The sequence below is a fragment of the Dermatophagoides pteronyssinus genome, unplaced genomic scaffold (assembly GCF_027571235.1).
Source record: "Dermatophagoides pteronyssinus isolate colony J.1.1.1.1 unplaced genomic scaffold, Derpt_VIB-CSIC_2022.12 sq0004, whole genome shotgun sequence".
In the NCBI taxonomy this organism is placed as follows: domain Eukaryota; kingdom Metazoa; phylum Arthropoda; class Arachnida; order Sarcoptiformes; family Pyroglyphidae; genus Dermatophagoides; species Dermatophagoides pteronyssinus.
The window spans coordinates 1,972,009-1,985,065 of NW_027461528.1; the positions used below are offsets into that span (position 1 = coordinate 1,972,009).

At 26.5% G+C, this 13,057-nt stretch overlaps 1 protein-coding gene across 1 annotated transcript in view; it reads right to left on the reverse strand.

The window, feature by feature from the left end:
• Nucleotides 1–13,057, reverse strand: part of LOC113798642 (uncharacterized) — a 35,387-nt gene that overhangs the window by 5,929 nt on the left and 16,401 nt on the right. Inside the window, exons 6-10 of the mRNA XM_075819777.1 lie at nt 9,171–9,427; nt 8,025–8,315; nt 7,815–7,946; nt 5,546–6,358; nt 54–674 (exon numbers count right to left, since the gene is read on the reverse strand). Coding sequence (XP_075675892.1) covers nt 54–674; nt 5,546–6,358; nt 7,815–7,946; nt 8,025–8,315; nt 9,171–9,427 — 2,114 coding nt within the window. The remainder of the gene's footprint in view (nt 1–53; nt 675–5,545; nt 6,359–7,814; nt 7,947–8,024; nt 8,316–9,170; nt 9,428–13,057) is intronic.

Genomic DNA, 13,057 nt, shown 5'->3' on the forward strand with positions numbered 1-13,057 from the left:
TCATTGAATTAAATTGATGAAAATATTATTCGAAAGTAAAAAAAAATTCTTACCAACAACAAATGATGTTGATTTTTCTTCATCATCATAATCATCATTGAAAATATAAATAGATTTTGAATTTGTTGCCGTGATCGATTTGAATGATTGTAATCCACTTTTATCATTTTTTCCATTTTGATTGATTGATTTTGTTATCGGATTAAATTGAAATTCTTCATTCGAAATGATTATCCATTCATCATCATCATCATTATCACCATCATCCATTGATTCATAAGGCATTTGTTGTTGTTTTGAATACAAAGTTTCTTTTTCATCGTTCTTTTTTAAATTGTTTAACAATCGATTCTTATTGATCATTGATATTATTCTAATACGATAACCATTCCATTGATTATTTGTTGTTGTTGTTGTTGAATTTTGTTCAATCAATAATTGCACTGAAAAGTGGCCAATAATTTTACGATTATTATCATCACCAACATTATCAGATTGTCGATCAATATGGACAACAAATACACGAGATTGTAATGGACGTTCGATTAATCGATTTATATTATCATCATCATACAATTCAATTCGATAAGTAATGGACGAATTTTTTGATTGTTGTTGTTGTTGTTGTTGTCTATCAATTATTTTGGCCATTGTTGATTCGACAATCGAATTAGCTAGAATTTTTGAGAGAGAAAATAAAACAAAAAAATAACAAATATTTGAATATTTTTTTCACAAAACAATTCAACGAACAAAATTCAGAAAATTCTAAAATTCATTTCACATTGATTTTCACTGAATCTATCATAAATGTTCCATAAACATATCGAATTTCGATGAGAATTTTTTTTTTGAATTTATGGATTATTTTTGGGAAAAAACTTTTCATTCATTCATTCATTTCAAAACAAAAAAAAATGAAAATGTTCAATTCATATTCGTTGCTGTTACGATTATGATGAAGAAAAGAGAAAAGTTTTATTATTTTTTTTTTTTTTTGTGAATCCATTATTTTCAATCTGGGATTTTCGAAAGAAAAAAAAACAAATGGATCAACGACAACAACAAAAATATTCAAATTCGGATAGCCAGAGTTTTGATCATTTTCTGTTCGGTGTTTTCTATTTTTCTGGTTCATTTCATTTTCGAACATTTTATGAAAATGAACAAAAAAAACATTATTGTAAAGTTTCAAATTCTTGTGAACAACACCATTTTATAAAAGGATTTTCATTGAAAGGAAACAACAAAATATTTTTTCAAAGAATTTGTAATTTACAAACAATCGAAAAAAAATTCGTCATACCATATGTGTATGGTTCGTTTTTTGTTGTTGATTCGCATTCGAATTCGAATGATTCGATTTTTATTCGATCTTCATTTTTTTTGTTCGAAGTTGGTGTCGAGAATTCAAGAATTTGATGATGATAAAGAATAAATAAACTGAATAAATTGAATAAAATCATCATGCCCTTAAGCGTTCAAGATGTTTGTTGTTTTTTATTGTGAATCTTTCGTGTTTGTTCAGATAATCATCATCAACATCATCGGCAAAAAAAACTATACTCATTTTTTTTTTTTGTTTTGTTTGATCGGTCCAGTTGTTTTTTATTCTACTCAATTTCGATTGTTAAGATGATAATGATCCAGAACACACACACACTTATTTGGGTTAATTTTTCCGGTAAACACAAGCAACAACAACAAAAATCAAACAAAAAAAACAACTTTCACTTATGGAATATCAACAATAAAACTAAACTAAATGGGAAAAACTTTTACTTTTTTTTGTTTGTTTGTTATCCATACGAAAAACTACTATCATTCAATCTTGACAACAAAAAAAAGAATATACTATTCAAACACCATCACTAATTTATATCGATTGTATCGATGAATAATTCTCGTTTTCCGATTTCAAGTTTAAACTTTTTTCTTTTTGCTTGCTTGAATTCCTAAAGAATCTGTTTACAAGAATTTCAGTGAAAAAAGAAAAATTGAATTTATTAATGTTTCACAGAGAGAGAGAGAGGAAGAAAAAAATTCAATTGTCAACGAATGAAATCAAAATTGAATTTTTCTTTTTTCGGCATTTCAAAATATATCAAAATAATGCGTTTATTTCATTAAATTTTATTTTCCTCGAAAGTTATTTTCGATTCAACAACAAACGGAATGGATGCGGAATTTTGTTTTTTGTTGCAAAGCAAAAAAAAAAAAAAAAAAATGAAAATGAAATTAGCATCGATTTCAATCGGGGTAATGTGATGATGTGTTATCCTATCCTATCTAACGGGAGAAAAAAAAAGGCTTACTTCTATGAAGAAAAAAAAACATTCAAAATTGAAATGTTTGATTTGATTTTTTTTCCTTTAGGATCTATAGATTTTAAAGAAAATTAACCACTTTTTTTTTCGTTCGATTTTTTTATCCGAAAAATGTTTTCAATGAAAAAAAAACAAACAAAAATGAAAATCAGAATTTCAAATATAGAACATTCGTTCGTTCGTTTTTTTTTTTGCTAAGGTTTCTTTCCATTGATTAATCGAAAATTTGTTTTTTTTTATATAAGAAAGAAAATAATCATTCGAAATACTTTTATCGAACAAGGAAGAAAGAAAAACAGATTCAATGTGACTATAGGTTTTTTCTTTTTTCCTGGTCAAAAACACAAAATATAATTATTATAGCCTAATTCATTTTGAATTCGATTTGATTAGAATGAAGATTCTTGTTTTACATTGAAATCTTTTCATGGCTTCTTTCTTTTTCATTTCATTTCATTCATTCATTCATTCATTCATTGTTGTTGTTGTTGTTGATTTCTTTCAATTTGTGATTATTCTGTTTCTTTCATTCTTTTCCTTGAAAGAAAAGTTACAATTTTATTTTTGTCTTACTTCAAATGATTATTGCATTAAGCAACGTTGTTGTTTTTTTGCTTGCCTACTACCACTATAGATCATTAGATTCGTTTGAATGTTTGATGAAGAAAATCATTGTTGCGAAAATCAGTATACCAAAGATGTTGATGATGATAAAATAAGTGATGAAGAGACAACAACGAGGATGGATTTGTCGAGTTGTTTTCGACTTCTTTCATCTTTCACTTGGTTCGGTGTGACACAAATGAAAAAAAAATTGTTGTGGCAAAAATTTTGGAACAGAAAAAAAAGTTTCCATTCCAAATTTTTTTCCACTCTTATTTCGCTTCAAAAAATTCATCACGATCAAACCAAAACGACAAAATAAATAAATATTCGGCTAATGTATCACACACGATATTTTTTGTTGCTAAAATTCCATTCATTCAATTGAAATGACTGCATGAAACCAAACGGATGACAACGAGTGATGAAAAAAAACTACAGAGATATCGTGAGAGACCGAATAAGAAAACAAAACAAAAAAATGGAAATCTTGAAATCTTGATCATCTGAATCAACTGGGTATAACAAACAAACAAACAAAACAAAAAAGAAAAGCAAACAGACAAACAAAATGAAAATTCAAGAATTATTTACTACCACATGAATGTGGTGAAATATTGAATGAATGAATTATGATAAAATCTGCCATAAATCAATGATGATGATTTTCAAAAAAATAAAAGTAACCAAACCAAACAAACAAACAAAAAAATGGTAAATTCTGTTCGAATGTATCGAATATATCGATAGTGAGTGTATGATGAACAATCGATTTCGAACATTCGAATTCTTTCAATTCGCACTCATTTTTGATATACGAACCAAAACAAACATCTTTATATTCGAAATGGTAAAAATGTTTCGGGTTTTTTTTTCTGTTACGAAAATAATGATAAACTAGTCTTATCATCATCAACATCGTCTGTATTGTTGTTGACGTTGAATTTGTTTGACAAAAAAGAAAAAGAAATTTCAATTTTGTAATAGAAAAGGTGAGATGACGAACACTAATACTCCCTGATGATGAATGCAAATGTATTTTACATGTTACAAAAACACTCTCATATTGATATTGAAATAAATATTATTTATCGAGTGTTCGATTCTATTGTCCATTATTTTCATTTTAACATTGTTTATTTCTTTTTCTTTCATTTCAGAAATAAACAATTCGAAAAGATTTGTATCATAGCGTTTCAATTATGCAGTGCCTTTGTTATAACTTGAATGTTCTCTTATTCGAATATTTTATAGAACTGTTTGTATTTAAAATAACTAAATATTATAATAAAAATTTAATTGCAGTTTAGCAATAATTGTGTTAAGTTCTTTTATTCTAAACCTTAAGAAATTATCAATAAATTTAGAAGAAATTCAATGTCTGAAAGAAAGCATTGAAATTCTTTTTGAACTAATCAAGGAAATCTCTCCATCATCAAAAATAACACCGAAAATGCATCACATCAGCAACTATCCAGCTTTAATGAAATATTTTGTGCCATTGATTAACTATTCAACACTACCCTTTGAGCGTAAACACCAATTTTTCAAAAAATGGTCACGCCTAATATCGAATCATAAAAATCCATCATCATCGTTGGCTCTGCGTCACCAATATCATCAGGCCATCATTAATAAAAAAATGTGCCATTTATCGAATCATTTTATCATTTCAGGTGAAAAGACAAAAATAATGGATTTCATTCCACCATATGCAATCAAAATTAATAAAAAAATATATCCAACTGAAAAAAAATCATAAAACGAATAAACAACGAAAATACTGTCCCTTCTGTCCTTTTATTTATGAAAGCTACCACATTCTGGAAAGTGAAAGAAAATGTGTTGGTTCAAGGTTCCATCTACGAAAGGACAAAGATTAGTGATAGTATTTTTCTTTCATGTTTTGAGAAAAAAAATTTGAATGCAAGTTTGTCTATTTAGACAACTTGTCACCTGTACACGATTTTTATAAAATACATGATGATAAAATACTTTTAATAAGACCTTTTTGGTGAATGGTAATATCTCTATTCAAGATCCACATCATATACTTTTAATAAGTTCTATAATTTTATAATTTAATTTAATTATATAAAACTAAACGAAAAAATAAAATAAAATAAAATCTAAAAATCTGAGTTTAAAAAAAAGTTTTCGAAATTAAAAAAAAATTAATAAATAAATGGATTTTCAACAAAAGAAATATATAATAATCAATTGAGACTGAAAGAAAGTTTCAGAAATTTTTTTTTTGATCTAAGATCAAACAATTATTATCAACATTCCTTCATTCATTGTGTTTTGTGTTCAAGAATTTTAGATTGATTTTCTGAAAAACAAACAAATATAATGTGATCAAAGTCTTAAGTCAATATTTACAAATTAAGGAAAAAAAAGAAATTGATTGATACAAATACAATCACCGCAAACATATATACTGTAATTGTCAAATATTATTATTTGTTTGATCAATGTGAATTAATACGAACAAAAAAAAAATTCTGGAAAAAAACATGTTTTTGTGAGAAATTTTCTGAAAATATTTGTTCAATTCTTCCGGTGTAAGAATGGTGAAAAGAAAACAAAAAGAAAGAAAGATTGCTTTTACTTACCAAGAATTTGACAATCAATCCTGATCATCATCATCATCATTATTGATCGTGCTTTTTGATGATCATCATGATTTGTTTGGTTCGATATTTGACAATGATGATTTGTTGATTGAAATTCATTTCGATTTTCAATCGATTCATCATCATCATCATCATTGGATAATAATGATGTAAATGACATTGAATTATCACTATTTTGTTGATGATGATGTTGTTGTTGTAATGATAATGTTGATGATGATAAATGAATTTCATATTCACATGGCATTGAATTACGTTTAAATGGAAATAATGTTGAATGATTTTTTTTATTACGTAACCAACATTGAATATGGCCAATATTATTATTATTATTGAAAATTTTTGTATCATTTTTTATCACCAACACTGCATTATTCACTAATATTATCTGTTGTTGTTGTTGTTGATTATTATTTTTTATTGAAAAATTTTTAACATTCAATGGCATTGATATTGAACGATATTCAATGTGATTAACATTGGAACGTATAAAATTTGGTTCACTTTGCTGTTGTTGCGGTTGTTGTTGTTGTTCACCATTTAAACTCCATACAAATTCAAATTCATCATTAATTGATTGATCGAAATTATTATTATTATTGCTATTCAATTGATAATGATCAATCATTATCAATGATGATATATCAATTGGACATGATAGATTTAATGCTTGACCTCGTTGAACATGACGAATAATAATTGATTGTTGTTGTTGTTGTTGTTTCATCATTGATCCATTCTTATTATTTGTCATCGATAATGAATCATCAATCAATGAACAACGTGGTACATCTATAAGTTTAGTAAAAGAAAAAAAATTTAAAAAAGAAGAAGAAAATTCTTTAAAATTATTTTCTTTATTGATCGATTTTTTTCGATCTTCTTGTCAACCACCACCAGTCGTAGGAATATATAATGGAGACTTTTGAGAGAGAGAATAATCGTTTTTAAGTAAAAAAATTTCCAAGTTAAAAAAAACTCGAATAAAAATCATCGATTTCGACAGAAATGCTAAGTGTTTCTTTTTTTACTTTGCCTCTTTTTCTTTCCATTTGAATTGTCAAATGTTTTTCGTTCATTTCGTGTGAAAACATCATTAGTGTATGACTATTTCATTACAATGATGCTTATTTGAAAGATTCTATATTATTATATTAGTTTTGTAGAAAAAGAAAACCATAAGACAAATGATGAATAATAAATTAACTTCTTATCGTTTTGTTAACTTTTTTTCAGCTTTTCCCTTGCTCTTGCTTTCCAAAAATTATTATCATTTCGATTTTTTTTTGTTGGTGCAGAAATAAAATTTAAATTCATTTGAAATTTGTAAAAAAAAATTTAGTCAAAGAAAAATGAATGACCCTGTTGTTTTGCAATGAAAAAAAAGGGGAAATCAGAATAATTTTTCGGGAATTTTTCATTTTGCCGGGAAGTTTCCAAGGATTATGGATTGTATAATGAAGAACATAGAGAAGAATAGGAATATTATCATCCAAATTTCTAGATTTTTTTTTGACCAATATTAATGAACTGAATATTTTTTTTAATTTTTTATTTTTCTGAATGTTATTTTGTTCACTGCCTTATTTTTCCCAAAAACAACCAATAATTATCATTGATGTTTGATTGATGATCAAACACATCTTTTTTTGGTTTGGAAAGTGAAAAAAAAGAAAACATTTATTTTTCGAAATCAACACCCACGCACCAAAAAAAAAGAAAGAATTGATATATCCATAATCGATTAAACAAGTCACGTTCTCATTTAAGTTGAAAGTAAAAATTTAACTTTTCTGGATCATCAAAAAAAATCGCCGAATCATTTTTCATTTCATTTTTTTCCTGCCCGATTTATACGATGAATCGGAACAAAATAAATGCATTGTATAAACATATCTTAATTTTCATCGGTATCAAAGGTCGATTAGGCAATTTGTTTTTAAATTTTACATTTTTTTTCCAAAAAAGAAATTTTAAATTTTGTAAAATTTTTCTGTTAAAGCATCTACGATGTCATTATCATCATCAGATTCTTTCTAGTTTTTTTTTGTTGTTGTTGTCGTTGTTAGAGTGAAAAAAATTTAAATTTTCATCACGACAACGACAAAGATGATGATGATGATGATGGGTTCCGTAATTGACGCACACACATACAATGTTTGCTTTCCATTTTTATCTTCAACATTCATTCATTAATATGACTTTCTTGTTGTTGCTATATGATAATAATAATAATAATGATACTTACAATCAACAAAAATCTTAATCTCATTACTAAGACCACGTCCTTCTGAATTGAATACAATACAACGATAAAGACCATCATGAATTTTAGTTTTTGCATTAATAATACGTAATCGATTACGTTCAATATCGATTCCTATAGCATATTCAAATAAATTTTTTATCATATAATCAATCAATCAATCAAAACTACTGCTACTAAAAACAAACAAACCAGATTTTTCCTGCCATATTTCATCATGATTATGTGACCAACGTATTACGGTTGCATTCGGTTTAGCACGATAAAGACAATCCATTGTAATATTTTCTCCTTCCATTATATGTAGCTGATTAATCTGTCGGTTTATTATCGTTGATGATGATGATTGACCTGACATTATTTGATCGGCAATAATAATTTGTTTAATCATTTCATCATTCATTGATTTATTTTCATTATTCATTAAAGATGGCTGTTGCTGTTGTTGTTCAATTTTTGCCAACAATTTAAGTTTTGGTGTATCTAAATATCATTATGGGAGCCAAAAAATTTCATTAGAAATTAGCAACAAAAATCAATTCATATGTGTGGCTTTCATTCATTTGAAATGAAGACATTTCAATTTGAAACAATTAAGAAAAATTATTGATTTTTTTTTTCCAGCATTCAAAATCTTCTGGCTTCTTTGTCAAAATAGAAAAAAAACTCTTTGAAATAAACGCAAGAGCGTAATTCACATGCCAATCAAATAATCATAAATTTCATTTCCATTGTTAATTTTTTTTTGAAAAGAAAGAATATTTAAAAGTTTCATTTCCTCAAGAATAAGAAACAAACATCATTATCATCTCGTTCCAAAACATTCAAAAACAAATGGAATGTAAAAAAAAAGATTAAAGTTTTTTTCATTTGCAATTTTTGTTTGTTGAATGAAATCAAACAACAACAATACAATAGAATGTTTCAGTTCACTGATCTTTTTCATTGTTTTTTCATTCATTACTTTTTATCAACGTTATACATACGCAACTAACTAACTAATGAAAAAAAAACTATGCAATTAGCTCGAAAAATAATGATATGAATATATTCAGAAAACGAATTGGTGAAACAAAACAAAAAATAATTTAAATAAACTTTTGAATTTTTCCTTAAAAAAACTGATTTTACTGATTCTTGATTTGCTTTCTGAGCCTGAAAAAAACGCACGAAAATCAAAAATTACTTTTCTTTTTACTCCAAACAATATTACACCATCATCATCAATATTATTCTTGACAAAGATTTTTTTTTTTTTTTGGTAATGAAACATTTTGTTTTAATCCTGATTTTTTTCTAAATAATTATTCTTTACTTTTTAAAATTATTATTACTTACATTTAATATCCAATATGATTGAATCCCATGATAATGGTAGTTCATTATTATTATTATCATCATCATTTTGTTGTTGTTGTTGTTTTGATGTTTCAATTTTAGTTACATTAAAATAATCGATTAATGATTGTAATTTTAAATTATTATCAATAATTATTGGATTATATGATAAACAAATTAAACGTTTTTGATCCTGTATCCATTGTGGTTTAAAACGTAATACACTTTCAGTATAATTCATTTCAAAATCATAATCACTAGAGAATTTAAAGAGGAAAAACCGGGATAATGGGATAAAACAGAAAAAAACAGTGATAATTAATCAATTAAATTATTCTTGAAAAATTTTTAAAAACGCAACAGAAAAACGCTCTTTTTTGGATTTTTGTTTTCCATTCCGGCAAAGAATATTCTTTACAACAGCAATAGCAACCATAAATTAATGATTGCGTATTGTGTGTCTGGTTTTTTCACAAAACAAAAATCCAAAGAGGTAAACCACCACACAAACGATAATCATCATCATTATCATCCGTCAAATGAAAAATATTCTTTCGAAAGAATTTCATTGAAAAACAAACAAAACAAAACCAAAAAAAAAAATATCGTTGTTGTTTTTCATTATTTCGCGAAAAAAACAAACGCTAAACAACAAACAAACAATGACTGAAAAGAATTTCGCAAAATATCGCATTCAATTTATTATTTATGAAATTGTGTAAAGAAAATAAATGTTCAATACATAATGTGAATGGTAAAGGGAAAAAAGTTGAATACGATCATGACAAAGAATTGGGAATTTCAAAATTCAAACAACAACAACAACAACGGCATCAATAGGCTTCCAGGCTTCCAAAACGATGATGATAATAATGATGACGACAAGTTAAATGGCCAGGAAGAAGAAAAAACAACCCAAATGTAGCAACAAATGTTGAGAAATGTTGAATAGATATGGATGATAGAATTGAGTAAACGATTCTTTTAAGAGAAAAAAAAAGTTCTGTTTCATTCAAGTAATTTGTTTCAAGTAAGTTTTTTTCTCTCATACATTCTACGATGTAACCGAGCAAAAATAATTGAATCAAATTAAACTTTTCATTTTCAACTTTTTTTTAGGTATAATAATAATAATAACACTTGACAATTGTTGTCAACGATAAAAAATGATAATGATTATTATTATTTAGTAAGATTATATTAGGTTTCCTTTGCGATTTTTTTTCTCTCATCGTTCCCTTTATAAATATGATGAAATTCAGAAGCAAAATGGTGAAAAAAATATGATTCATTGAATGATACATAGCCAGCTATTTCCGTTAATCATTTCCGTTAATTCTTAATATAATCAATTTTTTTTGGTTGAATAAGAAACATTCATTCAGATAAATTCATTTTGATATTGTGGCCAAAATAAATGGCTATTGATGACTTAATGAGAAAAACGAAAAAAAAACATTAAATTTTTCCATTCATTCATTTCATTTCATTTCATTTTCTAACCTGAACAAAAATATCGAATTTCGACAGTGAAGCCAACATTTTTCGTATTTATTTAATTGATTCTGGTTTTCATTTTCAAAAAAACGACATAAACAGAATAACAACAACAACAACAACAATTGATTGATGATCAAATTTAAATTAAAGTTTTTGGTTTTCTTGTTGCAAAATTTCATTTCAAACAACGATTACGAGTCACTTTGGGAAAAATGTTCCAAAATTATTATTACCAAAAAATATTTCCAAAATGAAATTCTGTAAAGATTTTTAATGTTTTGTGTGCACTGTTAAAAAATAATTTCTTGGAATAAAAACAAACAAAATAAAAATTTTTATTTTCTTTATTTTTGGTTGTTTTATTTGAATATTTTCAAATGATGATGTTTATCATATATGAAAATCAATAGTGATATTGAGCAAATGGAGGGGGGAGATAATGGAACAGACTGAAAACAATTTTGAATTTTATTGGTTGCCACACACACACACACACATCACATCAACTACGACAATAAAAAAAAAAATCAAAGTCTACCATTATTGTTTTCCCCCATTACAAATTGCTATTCAAACATTTTCAAAATGAGAGAAAAAAATCACGCACCAAGCAATCATCATCATCATCATATGAATGAAATGAAATAATATATAAATATCTGGGCAAATCAAAAATCAATTTTCACATTGTTTACCATTTCAAATAAGGTGGAATCCCGATTTCGGTTATTGAGGGTTGGCCTTTCGGCCACGATCATCCACACACACAAACATAAACATTATTTATTGCATATCGATCTTATCGTTATTGGTTTTTTTACTTCATTTCTTTCGTCTACTTCCACTGAATGAAAAAACAAACGGGCACCAACAACGGAAAAAATTTTATGTTTTTCAAGGGAGAAAAAATGAATTTTAAATTGAAATTTTTAAAACTTCAGGATTTACAAATGGTAAAATAATCATAAAAAAAACAGTACAGACTAGAATTTGTTGAAACATTCAAAAAAAACAACAACAAAATCTTCATCAGCAACAACAATAACCGTAATAAACAGTCGTTTATAATAACCATTAAAAATTTTCAATTTTTTTTACCTCGAAAATGTTTATTTCTTGTTTCGGACAAAAGTCAAGTGATTTCTCGTTTTCTCAGTACAATTTCATTCACTATACAAAAACAGTATGGATTATATTTTCAATTTTTTGTTTTGCTTTTTATTTTTTTAAAATAATCCAAAATCCATAAATTGATCATTATTGAATTTAGAAAAGAAAAAACAAACGTCAAATGTCAAATACAGAATTCAGGAGTTTTTCTTCGTTAATATCGAGTTTGAAAATCTTTTCTGAAATCACAAAATACCTTTACATTGTCTGTGTGTGTGTTTGCTGTGTTTTCAGTTTCATTGCACCCAATCAAGCGCCAACACATCATTGAAATTTGCGAGATTTAATAATATTTTTCAGAAGAAAAAAAAATTGATCACGATTTTGATTCAACAAAAATCAAATTAATCGAAAAAAATGAGGAAATAAAATTTGTTTCTTAAACTCCTTATCTCATCTGTTTCCACAAGATTATCATCATCTTTTTAAGAAAATTCTGGCAATTTTTTTCAGTAAAACACAATCACGCGTAAAAAAATTGCCAGAAATAAAATTATCAGAAAAAAATGCCGATTAGAAAAAAAATATGTCACCAAACATCGACAACGACGACGACGACGACGACAAAGAATCAATTTTTAAGTTTGAAATCAAATTTTTTTTTTGCTTGAATAAAACAAACAAACAGAGGGAAAAAGCACTAAGCTTAACAATATCGTCATCGTCGTCATCGATGATCGGTTATTAACATCATCATCATCACATTGCAGCAAATTCGACAGACAATTCTCAATTCTTTGTTGGAGAACAACAAAAAAAAAGAAGAAAATTCAACAACCCTTGAATTTTGTCTGTTTCATTCGATAAACACATCATATGGAATTATATGACGATGACGACAACGAGTAAAAAACTTTATTAAATTCTTTCAAACTTTTTTTTCATCTTATGGGCCCCTTGTTTTTTCTTCAAAGTTATTCCTAAACATGAAATGATCGACAATATTGAGAAAAATTGGGGGAAAATAACGAAAAAGAAACGAGCAAATCCATTCGACAATTCAATAAATTTATTCGTTTACTTTTGAAAATGATCAGATCAAAGGAAAGAAATACAAACAAACAAACAAACAATCTATCACCAACGAAAGGATAGGAAAAAAAACCAGAACCCGATTGGGAAAACATAAAACATTCATATCCATTATCATCATTTTTTTTTGTGGAATATTATGATGATCGAGAGAAAAAGCAGAAAATATTCATTCACCATGTGAC